This window comes from Lepus europaeus, chromosome X (genome assembly GCF_033115175.1).
Source record: "Lepus europaeus isolate LE1 chromosome X, mLepTim1.pri, whole genome shotgun sequence".
NCBI lineage: Eukaryota > Metazoa > Chordata > Mammalia > Lagomorpha > Leporidae > Lepus > Lepus europaeus.
Window position 1 is genome coordinate 104,142,168 of NC_084850.1, and position 12,850 is coordinate 104,155,017.

The 12,850-nt window shown below is 45.5% G+C and overlaps 1 protein-coding gene across 1 annotated transcript in view; it reads left to right on the plus strand.

The window, feature by feature from the left end:
• The first annotated feature begins 7,796 nt into the window (after positions 1 to 7,796).
• Positions 7,797 to 12,850, plus strand: part of DIPK2B (divergent protein kinase domain 2B) — a 40,321-nt gene continuing 35,267 nt past the window's right edge. The window contains exon 1 of the mRNA XM_062184581.1: positions 7,797 to 8,029. Within this exon, the coding sequence (XP_062040565.1) occupies positions 7,797 to 8,029 (233 nt within the window). The remainder of the gene's footprint in view (positions 8,030 to 12,850) is intronic.

A 12,850-nucleotide genomic window follows, 5' to 3' on the forward strand; every position in this document is an offset into this window, starting at 1 on the left:
CCAAGGACCTGGGCCATCTTCTACTGCTTTCCCAGGCCACAGCAGAGAGCTGGATCAAAAGTGGAGCAGCCAGGCCTCAGACCGGCGGCCATATGGGATGCTGGCACTGCAGGCTGGGGCTTCAACCGGCCCCAGAAAAGTGGTTCTTAAACTTTATTGTGCATCAAAATTTTTCCTGGATGCGTTGTTAAAACACGAGGGTGCTGATCCCAAGCTCAGTTTCTGATTTTAGTGGGCCTTGTGTGGAGCTGAAGAACTCTCAGTTCTATCAAGTTCCTAGTGATGTCAATCCTGTGGCTCCAGGAACCCTGATTTGAGCTCCCAATGCTTTTCATCTCCCTATTCATGCTGTAGAATGCTACAGAAATAATGGAATTGCACTACTAAGATGAGGTTAGAAAAGTCTGTGAGGGACCTCTGCTTCCAGAAAGATAGAGTAGAAGTACTTCATCCTACTCCTCCTAAGTACATCTGAAAACCCTGGATATTCTGTATAAACCAGACATAAAAACACAATGGAAAGTTAAAGGAAGACAAAGAGGCTAGGGACCTTGGGAGCCTTGATATGGTTGTGAGTTCTCTACATTTTATTTTTGCCTCATATATTCAAGATGTGTGCTGGAGAAGTTGACAACCTGGAAATGCCAATATGTGGCGATTTTTTAAAAATCCCCAACAAAAGCTATGTCTTTTCCAGCTAGGTGGCTAGAAAAGGGGCAGCCTTGAAAGACAGAAAAAGCTGTGGCCTTACTCCCACCTGTAAGGCCAGAGGAGAACCTAGATGTCTACTCCTGCCAGGCAATAACTCTTCCTTCTCCACTGGGGTGGTATCAGAGAAGGCCAAGAGAGGAGAAAACATTGTCATCCCCCAGGCAGTGACCAGGCATACCCACCTTCCCTGTGTTATCAGTAGAGGCTCACTGGGGAGCCTGAGTTTCAACCAGCAGCCAGTGGTAATGGAGTACCCACTCCATCTCCCCATTAGGGTTGTGTCAGTGGAAGCCTACAGAAGAGTCAGGACTTTCACCACTTCCCAGTAGAAACAAGGCCTCCCTCCGCTTATGTGAGCAGTGGAGATCACTTGTTGCAGAGGGATGCTGGAAAAAGATACCCTCCTCCTGAAGGAAAGACAGAAAAGTGGGCACTGGACTTTGCTCTGGGCCTCAACACAGGGTGTGGCCTAGTTAAACCCAACACTGTACAGGCCACAATAGCCCTCAAGTCCAGGTTGACATCTGGATTGAGCCTGCAGGCCCATCTCAGTGCCCGGCCCCACAGCCCGAGACTTCAAGTTTGCCTAGCACACTCTGTCACCAGACCTGCAATGCCCCTCCTACCAGGATGATACCTGTAGCTCTGAAGCACCAGGCTCACTCCAGCATCGAACCAGCTCTCACTGTCCTACCTCAGGCCAAGGCCTACCCTAGATAGTCCCCAGGCACTAGACCACCCAGCACATAGCCACACTCCATGGCCCTAGGCTTTAGGGTCACCCTAATCATCACATTAGCACCCCAGGCCAGCCTCTGCATGTATAGGCTCCAATATCAATGGTATAAAAATAGACACATAGACCAACAAAACAGAACTGAAGGCTCTAAAATAAATCCACACATTTGCTGTCAATTGATTTTCAACAAGAGATCCAAGAGCACACAATTGACAAAAGATAGTGTCTTCTATACATGATATTGGGACAACCAGACATTCACATACAGAAGAATGAAATTAAACACATTTTACATTATATACAAAAATTAACTCAAAATGGATTAAAGATTTAAATACAAAACCTGAAATTGCAAAAATACCAGAAAAAAAACACATAGGAAATCTCCATAACATTGATCTTAGCAATGATTTTTTTTTTGGATATGATCCCAAAAGCACTGGCAATAAAAGCAAAAATAGACAAATACAATTACATGAAATGAAAAATCTTTCACACAGCAAAAGAAATAATCCACAAAGAGATGCTGTAGTTTGAATAAGACATGGCTCCTCAATTCATGAAGATGTTCAATGTCACCAATCATTAAGGAAATATAAATCAAAACCACAGTGAGACATCACTTCACTCTGGTTAGATTGGCTATCATGAAAAAGACAAAAGAAAACAAGTGATGGTGGGGAGGCAAACAAAATGGAACTCTTTTGCATACTGCTGGTGGGGATGTAAATTAGTACAGTCATTCAGTATAGAGATTCCTCAAAAAACTAAAAATAGAAGCCCCACTACTGGGTATATATCCAAAGGAAATGAAATAGGTTTGTCAAAAGGGCATACGCACTCCCATGTTCATTGCAGTGCTACACACAATAGCCTAAATGTGGAAACAACCTAAGTGGCCATCACTGAGTGAACTATAAAGGAAATGTGGTATATATACGCAATGAAATACTATTCATCCTTTGAAAAGGAAAGAAATGGGGTTGGCCTTGCGGTGCAGCAGGGTAAGCTGCCACCTGCAGTGCCAGCATCTCAATATGAGCATCAGTTCAAGTCCTGGCTGTTCCGCTTCCAATCCAGCTCCCTGCTAATGTACTTGAGAAAACAGGGGAAGATGGCCCAAGTGCTCATACCCCTGACATCTGTGTGGGAGACCTCGATGGAGTTCTTGGCTCCTGTCTTTGATCTGAACATTATGGGAAGTGAACCAATGGATGGTACATACCTTTCTTCTCTCCACCCTCCCTGAACCCCTCAAACTCTGCCTTTCAAATAAATAAATCTTTCAAAAATAAACAAAAAGCACAGTGGCTTAGTCTGAAAGCAAAATGTCAATGACTATTTAAAAAAAAATAAAAAGGAAAGAAACTGTCATTTGCAATAATATGCTAAGTTAAGTAAGCCAAGCACAGAAAGACAAATACTACTCTATCTCACTCATACGTGGAAGCTAAAAAAGTCAAACTCAAGGAAGCAGAGAGTACAATAGTGGTTACGAGGGAAATGGGGTGGAGGGGTAGTGAGATATGGGTCAAAGGATACAACAAGAGAAATAAGTTCAAGAGACCTACTGTATAAAGGTAGTGACTATAGTTAATAACTGTATTACATTGTTGATAATTTCTAATAAAATAGGAAGTCAGTATCCCACATGGACACCAGTTTGAGAACTGGCTGCTCCACTTCCTACCCAGCTCCCTGCTAATGCACCTGGGAAAGCAATAGAAGATGGTCCAAGTCCTTCGGCCCCTGCACCCATGTGGGAGACCTGGAAGAACCTCTGGGCTCCTAGCTTTGGCCTGGCCCAGGCCTAGCCATTGCAGCCATTTGGGGAGTGAACCAGCGGATAGAAGCTCTCTCTCTCTCTCTCTCTCTCTCTCTTTCTGTAATTCTGCCTTTCAAATAAAAAAAAAAATCTTAAAAAAACTACAACATAATTGACAGGACTTGGATGCTGAAATCCACAAAACAGATGAAAACAATCAAAGAAGATCTAAATAGACAGATACAAGGTATCCATGGATTTGAACACTCAACATAATAAAGATGTTTGTTTTCCCCTAAACCTATAGAGACTTAACTCAATTCCTATCTAAATCTCTGGAAGTTTTTTTTTTTTCTTGTAAAATTTATGTGGATGGGTGGGCATTTGGTACAGTGGTTAAGATACTACTTGGGACATCCATATTCCATATCAGAGTGTCAGGGAGTCCATGATCCACTTCTGATTCCAGCTTCCTGCTAATGCGCCCCTTGGAGATAGCTGGTGATGGCCCAAGTAGTCGGGTCTCTGTTATGATGTGAGAGATCAGGATTAAGTTCTAGGCTCCTGTCTTTGGCTTGGCCCAGCCCTGGCTGCAGTCCTTTGGAGTGCAAACCACAGAGTGGAAGATCTCTCTTTGTCCTTCTGTTACTATCTGTCTCTCTGTTTCTATCTCTCTCCAATAAGATGAAAACAAATAAATAAAAATGTAAAAAAAAAAAATGTGGAAAGTTAATTGAACTAAAAGAGCTAATAAAATTTTCCCAAAAAATTGGGAGGAATCACTCAACCCAATTTAAAGATTTATTATGTGATATTATGTGAGTATAGCTATGATAATATTGTGTGGGGACACATGTTTGGATCAGTGCTAAGTGGCCACATCATCCCATATAGAAGTGCCTCTATTTCTGATCCAGCTTTCTGCTAGCGGATGATGGCTCAGGTACTTGGTTCTCTGTCACCCATGTTGGAGAAACAGAGTTCCAGGCTCCTGGCTTTGGTCTGGCCAGCCCTGGCTATTGCAGCCATTTGAGGAGTGAACCAGTGGACAGAACATCTGTGTGTGTGTTGTATGTGTTGTGTTGTGTATGTGTGTGTTTTTTTTAAGATTTTATTTATTTATTTGAGAGGTAGAGCTACAGACAGTGAGAGGGAGAGACAGAGAAAGAGGTCTTCCATCCGCTGGTTCAATCCCCAAATGACCGCAATGGCCAGAGCTGTGCCGATCCGAAGCCAGGAGCCAGGAGTTTCCTCCAGGTCTCCCACACAGGTGCAGGAGCCCAAGGACTTGGGCCATCCTCTACTGCTTTCTCAGGCCATAGAAGAGAGCTGGATCAGAAGTGGAGCAGCTGGGACTAGAACCAGCGCCCATGTGGGATGCCGAGGCTGCAGGCGGAGGATTAACCTACCACGCTACAGCACCAGCTGTGTGTGTGTGTGTGTCTGCCTTCCAAATAAAAGGAAAGTAAAATAAGTTAAAAAAAATTATTATAAAGGCTACAGGGTATTTCCTGAGGAACCGATGCATAGGTCAATGAAATAAAGGAGAGAAGCCAGCTATAGCCACATAGAAGTACAGAAATATGCTCTTTGGTGAAGATGTCAAAAGAGTTCAGTGGAAGAAGGGTAGCCTTGTTAACAAATGCTGTTGAGGGAGCCAGCGCCATGGCTCACTTGGTTAATCCTCTGCTTTGTGGCACCGGCATCCCATATGGGCGCCAGGTTCTAGTCCCAGCTGCTCCTCTTCCAGTCCAGCTCTCTGCTGTGGCCCAGGAGGGCAGTGGAGGATGGCCCAAGTGCTTGGGCCCCTGCACCCACGTGGGAGACCAGGAAGAAGCACCTGGCTCCTGGCTTTGGATCAGTGCAGTGCCGGCCGTAGCAGCCATTTGGGGGGTGAACCAACGGAAGGAAGACCTTTCTCTCTGTCTCTGTCTCTCTCACTATCTAACTCTATCTGTCAAATAAATTTTAAAAAATTTTAAAAAAACAAATGCTGTTGAAAGATTAGGCATCCATTGGCAAAAATATGAACTTTGACCCAGTACAAAAATTCACTCAAATTAGATCATAGATTTAAATATAAAAAGTCAAAGTATAAAACTTTTATTTAAAAAAATATCATAAGAGACTATCTTTAGAACCTAGGGCTAAGCAAACAGTTCTTTTTAAAAAAATTTTATTATTTATTTGTAAAGCAGAGTTGGGGGGGAGAGAGAGCGAGAGAGAGAGATTGTCCATCTGCTGGTTCACTCCCCAGATGGCCACACAGCCAGGACTGGGCCAGGTGGAAGCCAGGAGGCAGGAGCTTCTTCTGGGTCTCCCAAATGACTGGAAGGGTCCAAGCACTTGGGCCATCTTCTGCTGCTTTTCCTAGGCACATTTGCAGGGAGCTAGAATGGAAGTGGAGCAACTGGGACTCAAACTGGTGTTTGTATGGGATACTGGTGTCCCAGGTGGTCCCTTTACCGGCCACATGACAATGCCAGCCCCTAGGAAAAGAGTTCTTACATTTGTTTCAAAAAAAAAATGAATTGAGAGGTCATTGACTGGGATGGCTCTGGCACTTTGAATTCCTACATGGGCAAACCAAAGTACACCTTAACCAGTAAGTTAAAAGTAGAAACTGTAACAATCAGAAACCAGCAACCAACCTCTAACCAGGGACTTTCCAATATAACCAATCAAAATTTTTTTCTTTGTCTTGCTTCTGCAAACACTCTGTAAAAGTTCCCCCTCTTGCCCTTCCCTGTGGTATGCTGGCCCTTTGCAGTCTGGTCCTACCCAGATTTATGAACTGTGGCATGCTCAAATAAACTCTAGCATTTCAATATCTTTTTTTTCTTTTATCACATAACCAAAATCATGACCCATAACTAGAAAAAAATGACCAACTGGGCTTCATCAAATCCCAAAACTTTTACTCTGCAGAATATTCCATTGTGTTGTGGTGCAGTGGGTTGTCAGTGCTTCTGCCACCCTGACATCCCATGTCAGAATGTTGGTTCAAGCCCCAACCACTCTGCTTCCAATCCAGCTCCCTGCTAATACCCCTGGGCAGGCAGCAGAAGATGGCCCAAATACGTGGGCTCCTGCCACCTATGTGGGAGACCAAGATAGAGTTCCTGGATCCTGGCTTTGACTTGGATCAATCCTGGCAGCGTGGTCACCTGGGTAGTGAACCAGCAGGTGGAAGCACTCTGTCTCTCTTTCTAGCTCTACCTTTCAAATAAATCAATCTTTTTTTAAAAAGGAAGACAAGGATGAGAAAATATTGGCAAGTCACATATCCAACAGAAGACTGGGATCCAGAATATATAAAGAAGTCTCAAAGGTCAACAATAAAAACCAAACATGGTGGCACGTTTGATCAAGGAGAGTCTATGGCTGGCTAATAATCACGTGCTTAGTCATCAGAGAACCATGCTGACCCTACTTTTCCCACGCGCCAAATCTGAGCCCCTGTCAGCTTACTCTCATCTCCTTTCTCCCCTTTTTCCCTCTCCACCTTCCCGTGCACTCTCTTCTATTCTCCAACTGTGCCGAGCCCCTGGCAGAAGTCTGGCCATCCACCTTCCCTGATTCGGCCCTCGTGGGTTCTATTTCCAAACCAGCACTCCCATCTAGTGCCTGCTGCAGCCTTTATCTTGACGGGCAACCCTGGAGCTGTTAAATCTTACCAAGCCAGGCTAGCCACTTGGGGAGTGAGGCTGGGTGCTAGAGGCAAGAGGGGCTTCCAGGCAGGGGGGGCAGGCGTGGGCACAGCTGGGCGCAAGAAGAAGGTTCTTTCTGCTGCCCCCCTCATCACATCACAGAGGCCACCAGGTTGTCCCCTTCTTTCCCCTCTGAGATCAGCAAGAGAAGACACACTAACGTGAATTGTTCTGTTCCCTAAGCAGCAAAGAGCCTCTGCCTTTCCAATCAGTGTTAAACATGCGCCTTTGTGGCAGTGAACTAACCTCTGGCTATTTCACAGCCAAATCTGGTAAAAATGGAGCAGGGAGGCGGGTCATGGCTGGTTAAGGAGAATAAATTATCCAGTTGGGAAGGAAAAAAAAAAACTGGTGTGCGTATGTGTGTGTATGTGTGTGTGTACACGTGCGTGTATGAGACCCAGAGGGACAGATGTACCCAGAATTAAAACAGTGGAGGGCGGGGGCCTTCAGGATCCTTTGAAACTCGCAGGTGGAGCGCAGGTCGGACACACATCCTGCATGAACCTTTGCTGCGCAGCAGGGATATCCTGTGTTTGTCCAAAGGACCACACAGGGAAGCCCTGACCATTGTCCTTCCCGAAACCTGTCAGGGTGCCCCTCCCCAGGCCGAGGCAGCAGCCCAGGCAGAGGAAGAGCGCCTCTGGAAACAGCGTTATCAGCATCCTCCATGGGTTTCCTCACCTCCGCCCCTGCCTCATTAGCCGCAGCTCCTCAGCATCCTTAAACAGAAACCTGAGAGGCCTGGCTGGAGCGGTTGGAGCATGGGGCGGGGGTCAATGCCCTGAAGCCAACCCCCTCTGACAGCTTCCTCTTTGGCCAAACACTGAGTGGGCAGCCGAAAGCTGCAGCCACAGCCCAAGAGCCCAGGATGGAGCCCTGGCGGGGGCCTGAGGCTGCCTCCCTCCGCCTGGGCTGGCCTGCCCTGCTGCTGTGGGTCTCCGTCCTGAACTGTTCCTTCTCCTCGCCAGCTTCTCCCCTGCCTTCTCTGGTGCCCCGAGTCAGAACCAGCTACAATTTCGGAAGGGCTTTCCTCGGTCTTGATAAATGCAATGCCTGCATCGGGACATCTATTTGCAAGAAGTTCTTTAAAGAAGAAATAAGGTCAGAATCTCGATCGAATCATTCTGAGGGGCCAAATTCGGTTCCCTTCCTGTGCAGATGGCCAGGAGTTGGTTGAAAATGAATCAGGATGTAACTTATGGGTGGGAGCTGCCACAAAGCTATTGAATTATAGTGGTAATGGCTTGAAGTTCGGGTGGGTAGGAGAGAAAGGTGCAAAGCCAAATTCCAGCTTTGGCCCTAAGTGCTAAATCCAAAAGTTCCTTTTGAAGTGAAAGCTTGAAGTTTTCTGTTCTGTGAATGGAATGGCCTGGGACCGTTGAATTTACCAAGTTCATTTCTCATAGAGGGAGTGGAATAAAATTTATAGAAAGCTTACAATTGACAGGTGTTTGAAACAATGCTGGGAGTTAGTGGCTCACACCCATGATTGAGATGGTGAACTGAGCCATGGCAAGATTAAGTGACTTGCCCAAGGTCACCAACTAATAAGTGGCAGATCTGGGATTCAAACCAGGACATTTTGCCTCTAAGTCTCTGAGCCAGTTTTCTGTTGTGAGGTGTGGCCTTGATCAGACGAAACCAGAGTTTGGTACATTGCAATGCACATGCAAAGACTGGTACCACACTGAAATTCAAGCACACAATGAGCTTTTACTAAGGCCACGACCTAGTAGGTACTGTGGTGGCAGCCTCTCTAACTCTGTCCATTGCCCTCCGAGGCATCAGGAGGAGGGCTCTACATTGCAAACAAGGGGTGAGGGGGCTTGGCAGCCGGAGCATGGAGTATATGTGCAAGGATGGCAGAGGAGACAAGTACAAGGATGGAAAAAGGGATGATTGGAAGGATGTATGGAGTGCGGGTATTGAATGCCATGCCAACGAATTAGAACCTTAATCCATGGGTCACTGGCTTCCAACCTGGTCAATACTAAAGGCTCTTGGTTGCGTACCCCTATTCCTCCCCCCCACCCCCAGGACCTGCTTCATGCTTGCAAGTGTTGATGAAACAAAAGGGGCTAATTAACATTGATTTCTAATTCCAATGTGTATCAACCAAAGACATATTTGATTATTCAACTAAATTAACAGAAATAATAAACACCAATTAAAAATGGTAAACTTCCTTTCTGAAAACACAGATATTTTAGGGAGTCGATATGGACTTTTCCTATGAAGGCTTTTATGAAGGCATTTTGAAGTGTTGAAAAATGGAAAGAGCCACAACTGATCACGGTCAATGGTGGGATGTTAAGCCAGGGAGGAGAAAGTGAGACCTGTGTTTGGGGAAGGGCTCATGGAAAGTAACACACAGCATGGACTGGGGTTGCTGGCAAGGGCTGTGAGACCAGTTCTCACAGGCCAGGAAAGATGCTATCAAGCACAAAATAGGGCAGGAAGGATACAAGTCAGTTCAGCGACAGTCATTTTGTTGACCGGCTCAATGTGAGCAGAAATAAAGATGGAAATGTTGAACATAAACTCAAGGCTGCCGGCACCGTGGCTTAACAGTCTAATCCTCCACCTTGCGGCGCCGGCACACCGGGTTCTAGTCCCAGTCGGGGCGCCGGATTCTATCCCGGTTACCCCTCTTCCAGGCCAGCTCTCTGCTATGGCCCGGGAAGGCAGTGGAAGATGGCCCAAGTGCTTGGGCCCTGCACCCGCATGGGAGACCAGGAGAAGCACCTGGCTCCTGGCTTCAGATCAGCGCGATGCGCCGGCCGCAGCAGCCACTGGAGGGTGAACCAATGGCAAAAAGGAAGACATTTTTCTCTGTCTCTCTCTCTCACTATCCACTCTGCCTGTCAGAAAAAAAAAAAAAAAAAAACTCAAGGTTTCCCAACTAGGACATGAGATGAAGAGGACCCAAGACACAGGTGAGGTGGCACTGATTCCTCAGAGAAAGGGGGCAATGAGAATATGGGCATGTTTTAAGGTGTGTTAAGAGAGGAGGGCGAGAGATCCAAGACTCAACTGAGAAAGAGCATTAGGGTCACATCCCGCTTATTCACCAACTAGCAATGAAGTTTTCTCATCAGGCGGATACTGAAGACATTCAGAAAGCATTTCACGAAATAGGTTTGTGCGCCGTTAGAATTCAGGATATTACTTCATCTCCCTCAAAATTCATTTTCCATGCATGCCTGAAAAGAGAAAGGAAAGTGTGCAGATATAGCAGGAAAACACCAGGCAGGGCAGGTTCAAGTTTACAGCACTCTGTGCCAGAAGGCTCAAACTTGGCACGAAGAGGCAGAGGGAAGCTGCGAGAGGGTCTGAGGACATGGAATTGATAGCCCTTGATAGTCCTTTTCTCTATGTGATAAATAACTTTTTATATATTACAAAAGTAGCACTGTTTAGAATGTTCAGGAAATACTGGTGAAGGAAAATGCAGAACGAAAATCTCCTGCAGTTCCTCCACCATCACCCTCTAGTAAAAATTGTGTTGTATAGCCTCGCCACCCTTTTTCTAAGTATGTATTGGGAAATTTTTTTAATCTAAAATGTGATCAGACTATGCATACCATTTGGGGAAGTTTATTTAATAATATATTGGGAACACCTGTCTATATGATTAAATATTCTTTACATTTTGATTTTTAATGGCTTCATGGTATTCAATCACATCAACCAACCGTAATTTATTTAACCAATCCATCATGATGTGACAGCTGGGATTGGTTTTTGTTTTTTTCACCCTTCAGTGTGATAAACAGAGTTATATTGAACATTCCTGTGGTTAGATTTTGCACACATTCATAGCCAATTGTATATAATAAATTCCTAGAAGTGAAGTATCTGAGTCCAAAAATCTAGCAAATTTTTAAAATATATATATATCTCCTAACTGGAGACTTCTGCCTATAGAAATCACTTCTTGCACATTCACAAATATTAAGTACTACTTTTTTTTGGTCTTGCATTTCTTCTCAGATTTATTGACCATTTTTATTTTGTCTTTGTTAAATTGCATCCAAGTTCACACTCTTTGCCTTTCTTTTTTAAGATTTAGTTATTTATTTGAAAGGCAGAGTTACAGAGAGGCAGAGGCAGAGAGAGATCTTCCATCCGCTGGTTCACTCCCCAAATGGCCACAGTGGCCGAAGCTGGGCCAATCTGAAGCCAGGAGCCAGGAGCTTCTTCTGGGTCTCCCACATGGGTGTAGGGGCTCAAGTACTTGGGCCATCTTCTACTGCTTTCCCAGGCACATTATCAGGGAGCTGGATCAGAAGTGGAGCAGCTTTTCTTTTCTTTTCTTTTTTTTTTTTTTAGATTTTTATTTATTTGACAGGTAGAATTACAGACAGTGAGAGAGAGAGACAGACAGAAAGAAAGGTCTTCCTTCCTTTGGTTCACCCTCCAAGTGGCCGCTACGGCTGGCATGTTACAGCCAGCATGTTGCGGCCGGTGGGCTGCGCCGATCCGAAGCCAAGAGCCAGGTGCTTCCTCCTGGTCTCCCACACAGGTGCAGGGGCCCAAGCACTTGGGCCATCCTCCACTGCCCTCCTAGGCCACAGCAGAGAGCTGGACTGGAAGAGGAGCAAGCAGGACTAGAACCCGGCGCCCATATGGGATGCCGGCACCGCAGGCAGAGGATTAGCCTAGTGAGCCATGGCGCCGGCCCCAAGCAGCCTTTTCAATGCTGTGTTTGTTTACCTTATTTTTGTTGATCTCCAAATATTTCTCCACTGTTAAAATTTATTACTGTGATACCATAGGAGAAAGCCCTTCCAAAACCCTCAGCTATTGGCTGCAATGTTTTAGCCATGTAAGCATGAGCATCCCAGCCCTGGTCCTCAATAGGGATTAGACAATGCTTGTATCCATTCAGCAATAAGCAGTGTGTGGGCTTCCCAGGCTGGCTGTGTATGCTGAAGACACAGGACTGGTAGATGAGCAGCATCTTTCCTTCTTTCTCTTGTCTTGTCTTTGGTGGAAATGCTAATGGCGAATCCGATGCTTTCCATACTCAACCACTGACCTTTGGAAACATGAATGCTTTCTGTAGCAATCTCTCATACATTCTATGCTGACCTTTATATCCTGAATGAAAAAGTTCAGGGAAGCTGGGAAAATGAGTGAGCCTGATTGACATAGTCTTCCTACTAAAACTGCAGCTGTATGTGAAATCAGGAGTGGTCACACCAACTAGTAAGATCTACCGGGCTCTGGCTGATCGGTCTTATGCATAAGTGAAGGGGAGAAGACTACCCAGGGCAGTATCTCTAATCAATTTCATTCCTAGAGGTGCCTGGGCTCTTACCAAGACAGATGCTTTATCTCACAATTCCTTACTGTACTCCCAAGGGCTTAAACAATGCTTGAACACTTTTGATTGAACAGGGGAGGGCTCAAAGTAAACTAAATCATTAGCTTGATCTTGCCTTCCCTTCTCCCTTGCTTCCTGTCTCCTTCACCTCAGAAGATGATAGCAATTACTACCTTGCCCCCACTTCCTCACATCAGTGGAAGCCTTTGGAGCTGCACAGCTCAGGAGTTTATGGCAAAAGTGTCCATCTCCATAGTCAGTATTCTGTACGTGTGTTAATGCACCTATGCCCAGTCCACACACATTCATGCAGGCATCATCCCTCCATTCATTTTTCCTCCCAACCATAACTCTGTGCATTCCACCGTTTAGGCCTCCATGTATCTCTCTACTCACTTATCCATCCATCCACCAACCCATCCATCCAACTATAAGCATTGAGCATTAACTCAGTACCAAGCACTCTACTGAACGCTGGAATTGCAACGTTGAAAGAGGCCCAAGTAATCTTTTTTGTGAAGATTTGTTTTATTTATTTGAAAGGTAGAGAGATAAGGAGAGGGAGAGGGAGAGGGAGAGGGAGAGGGAGAGAG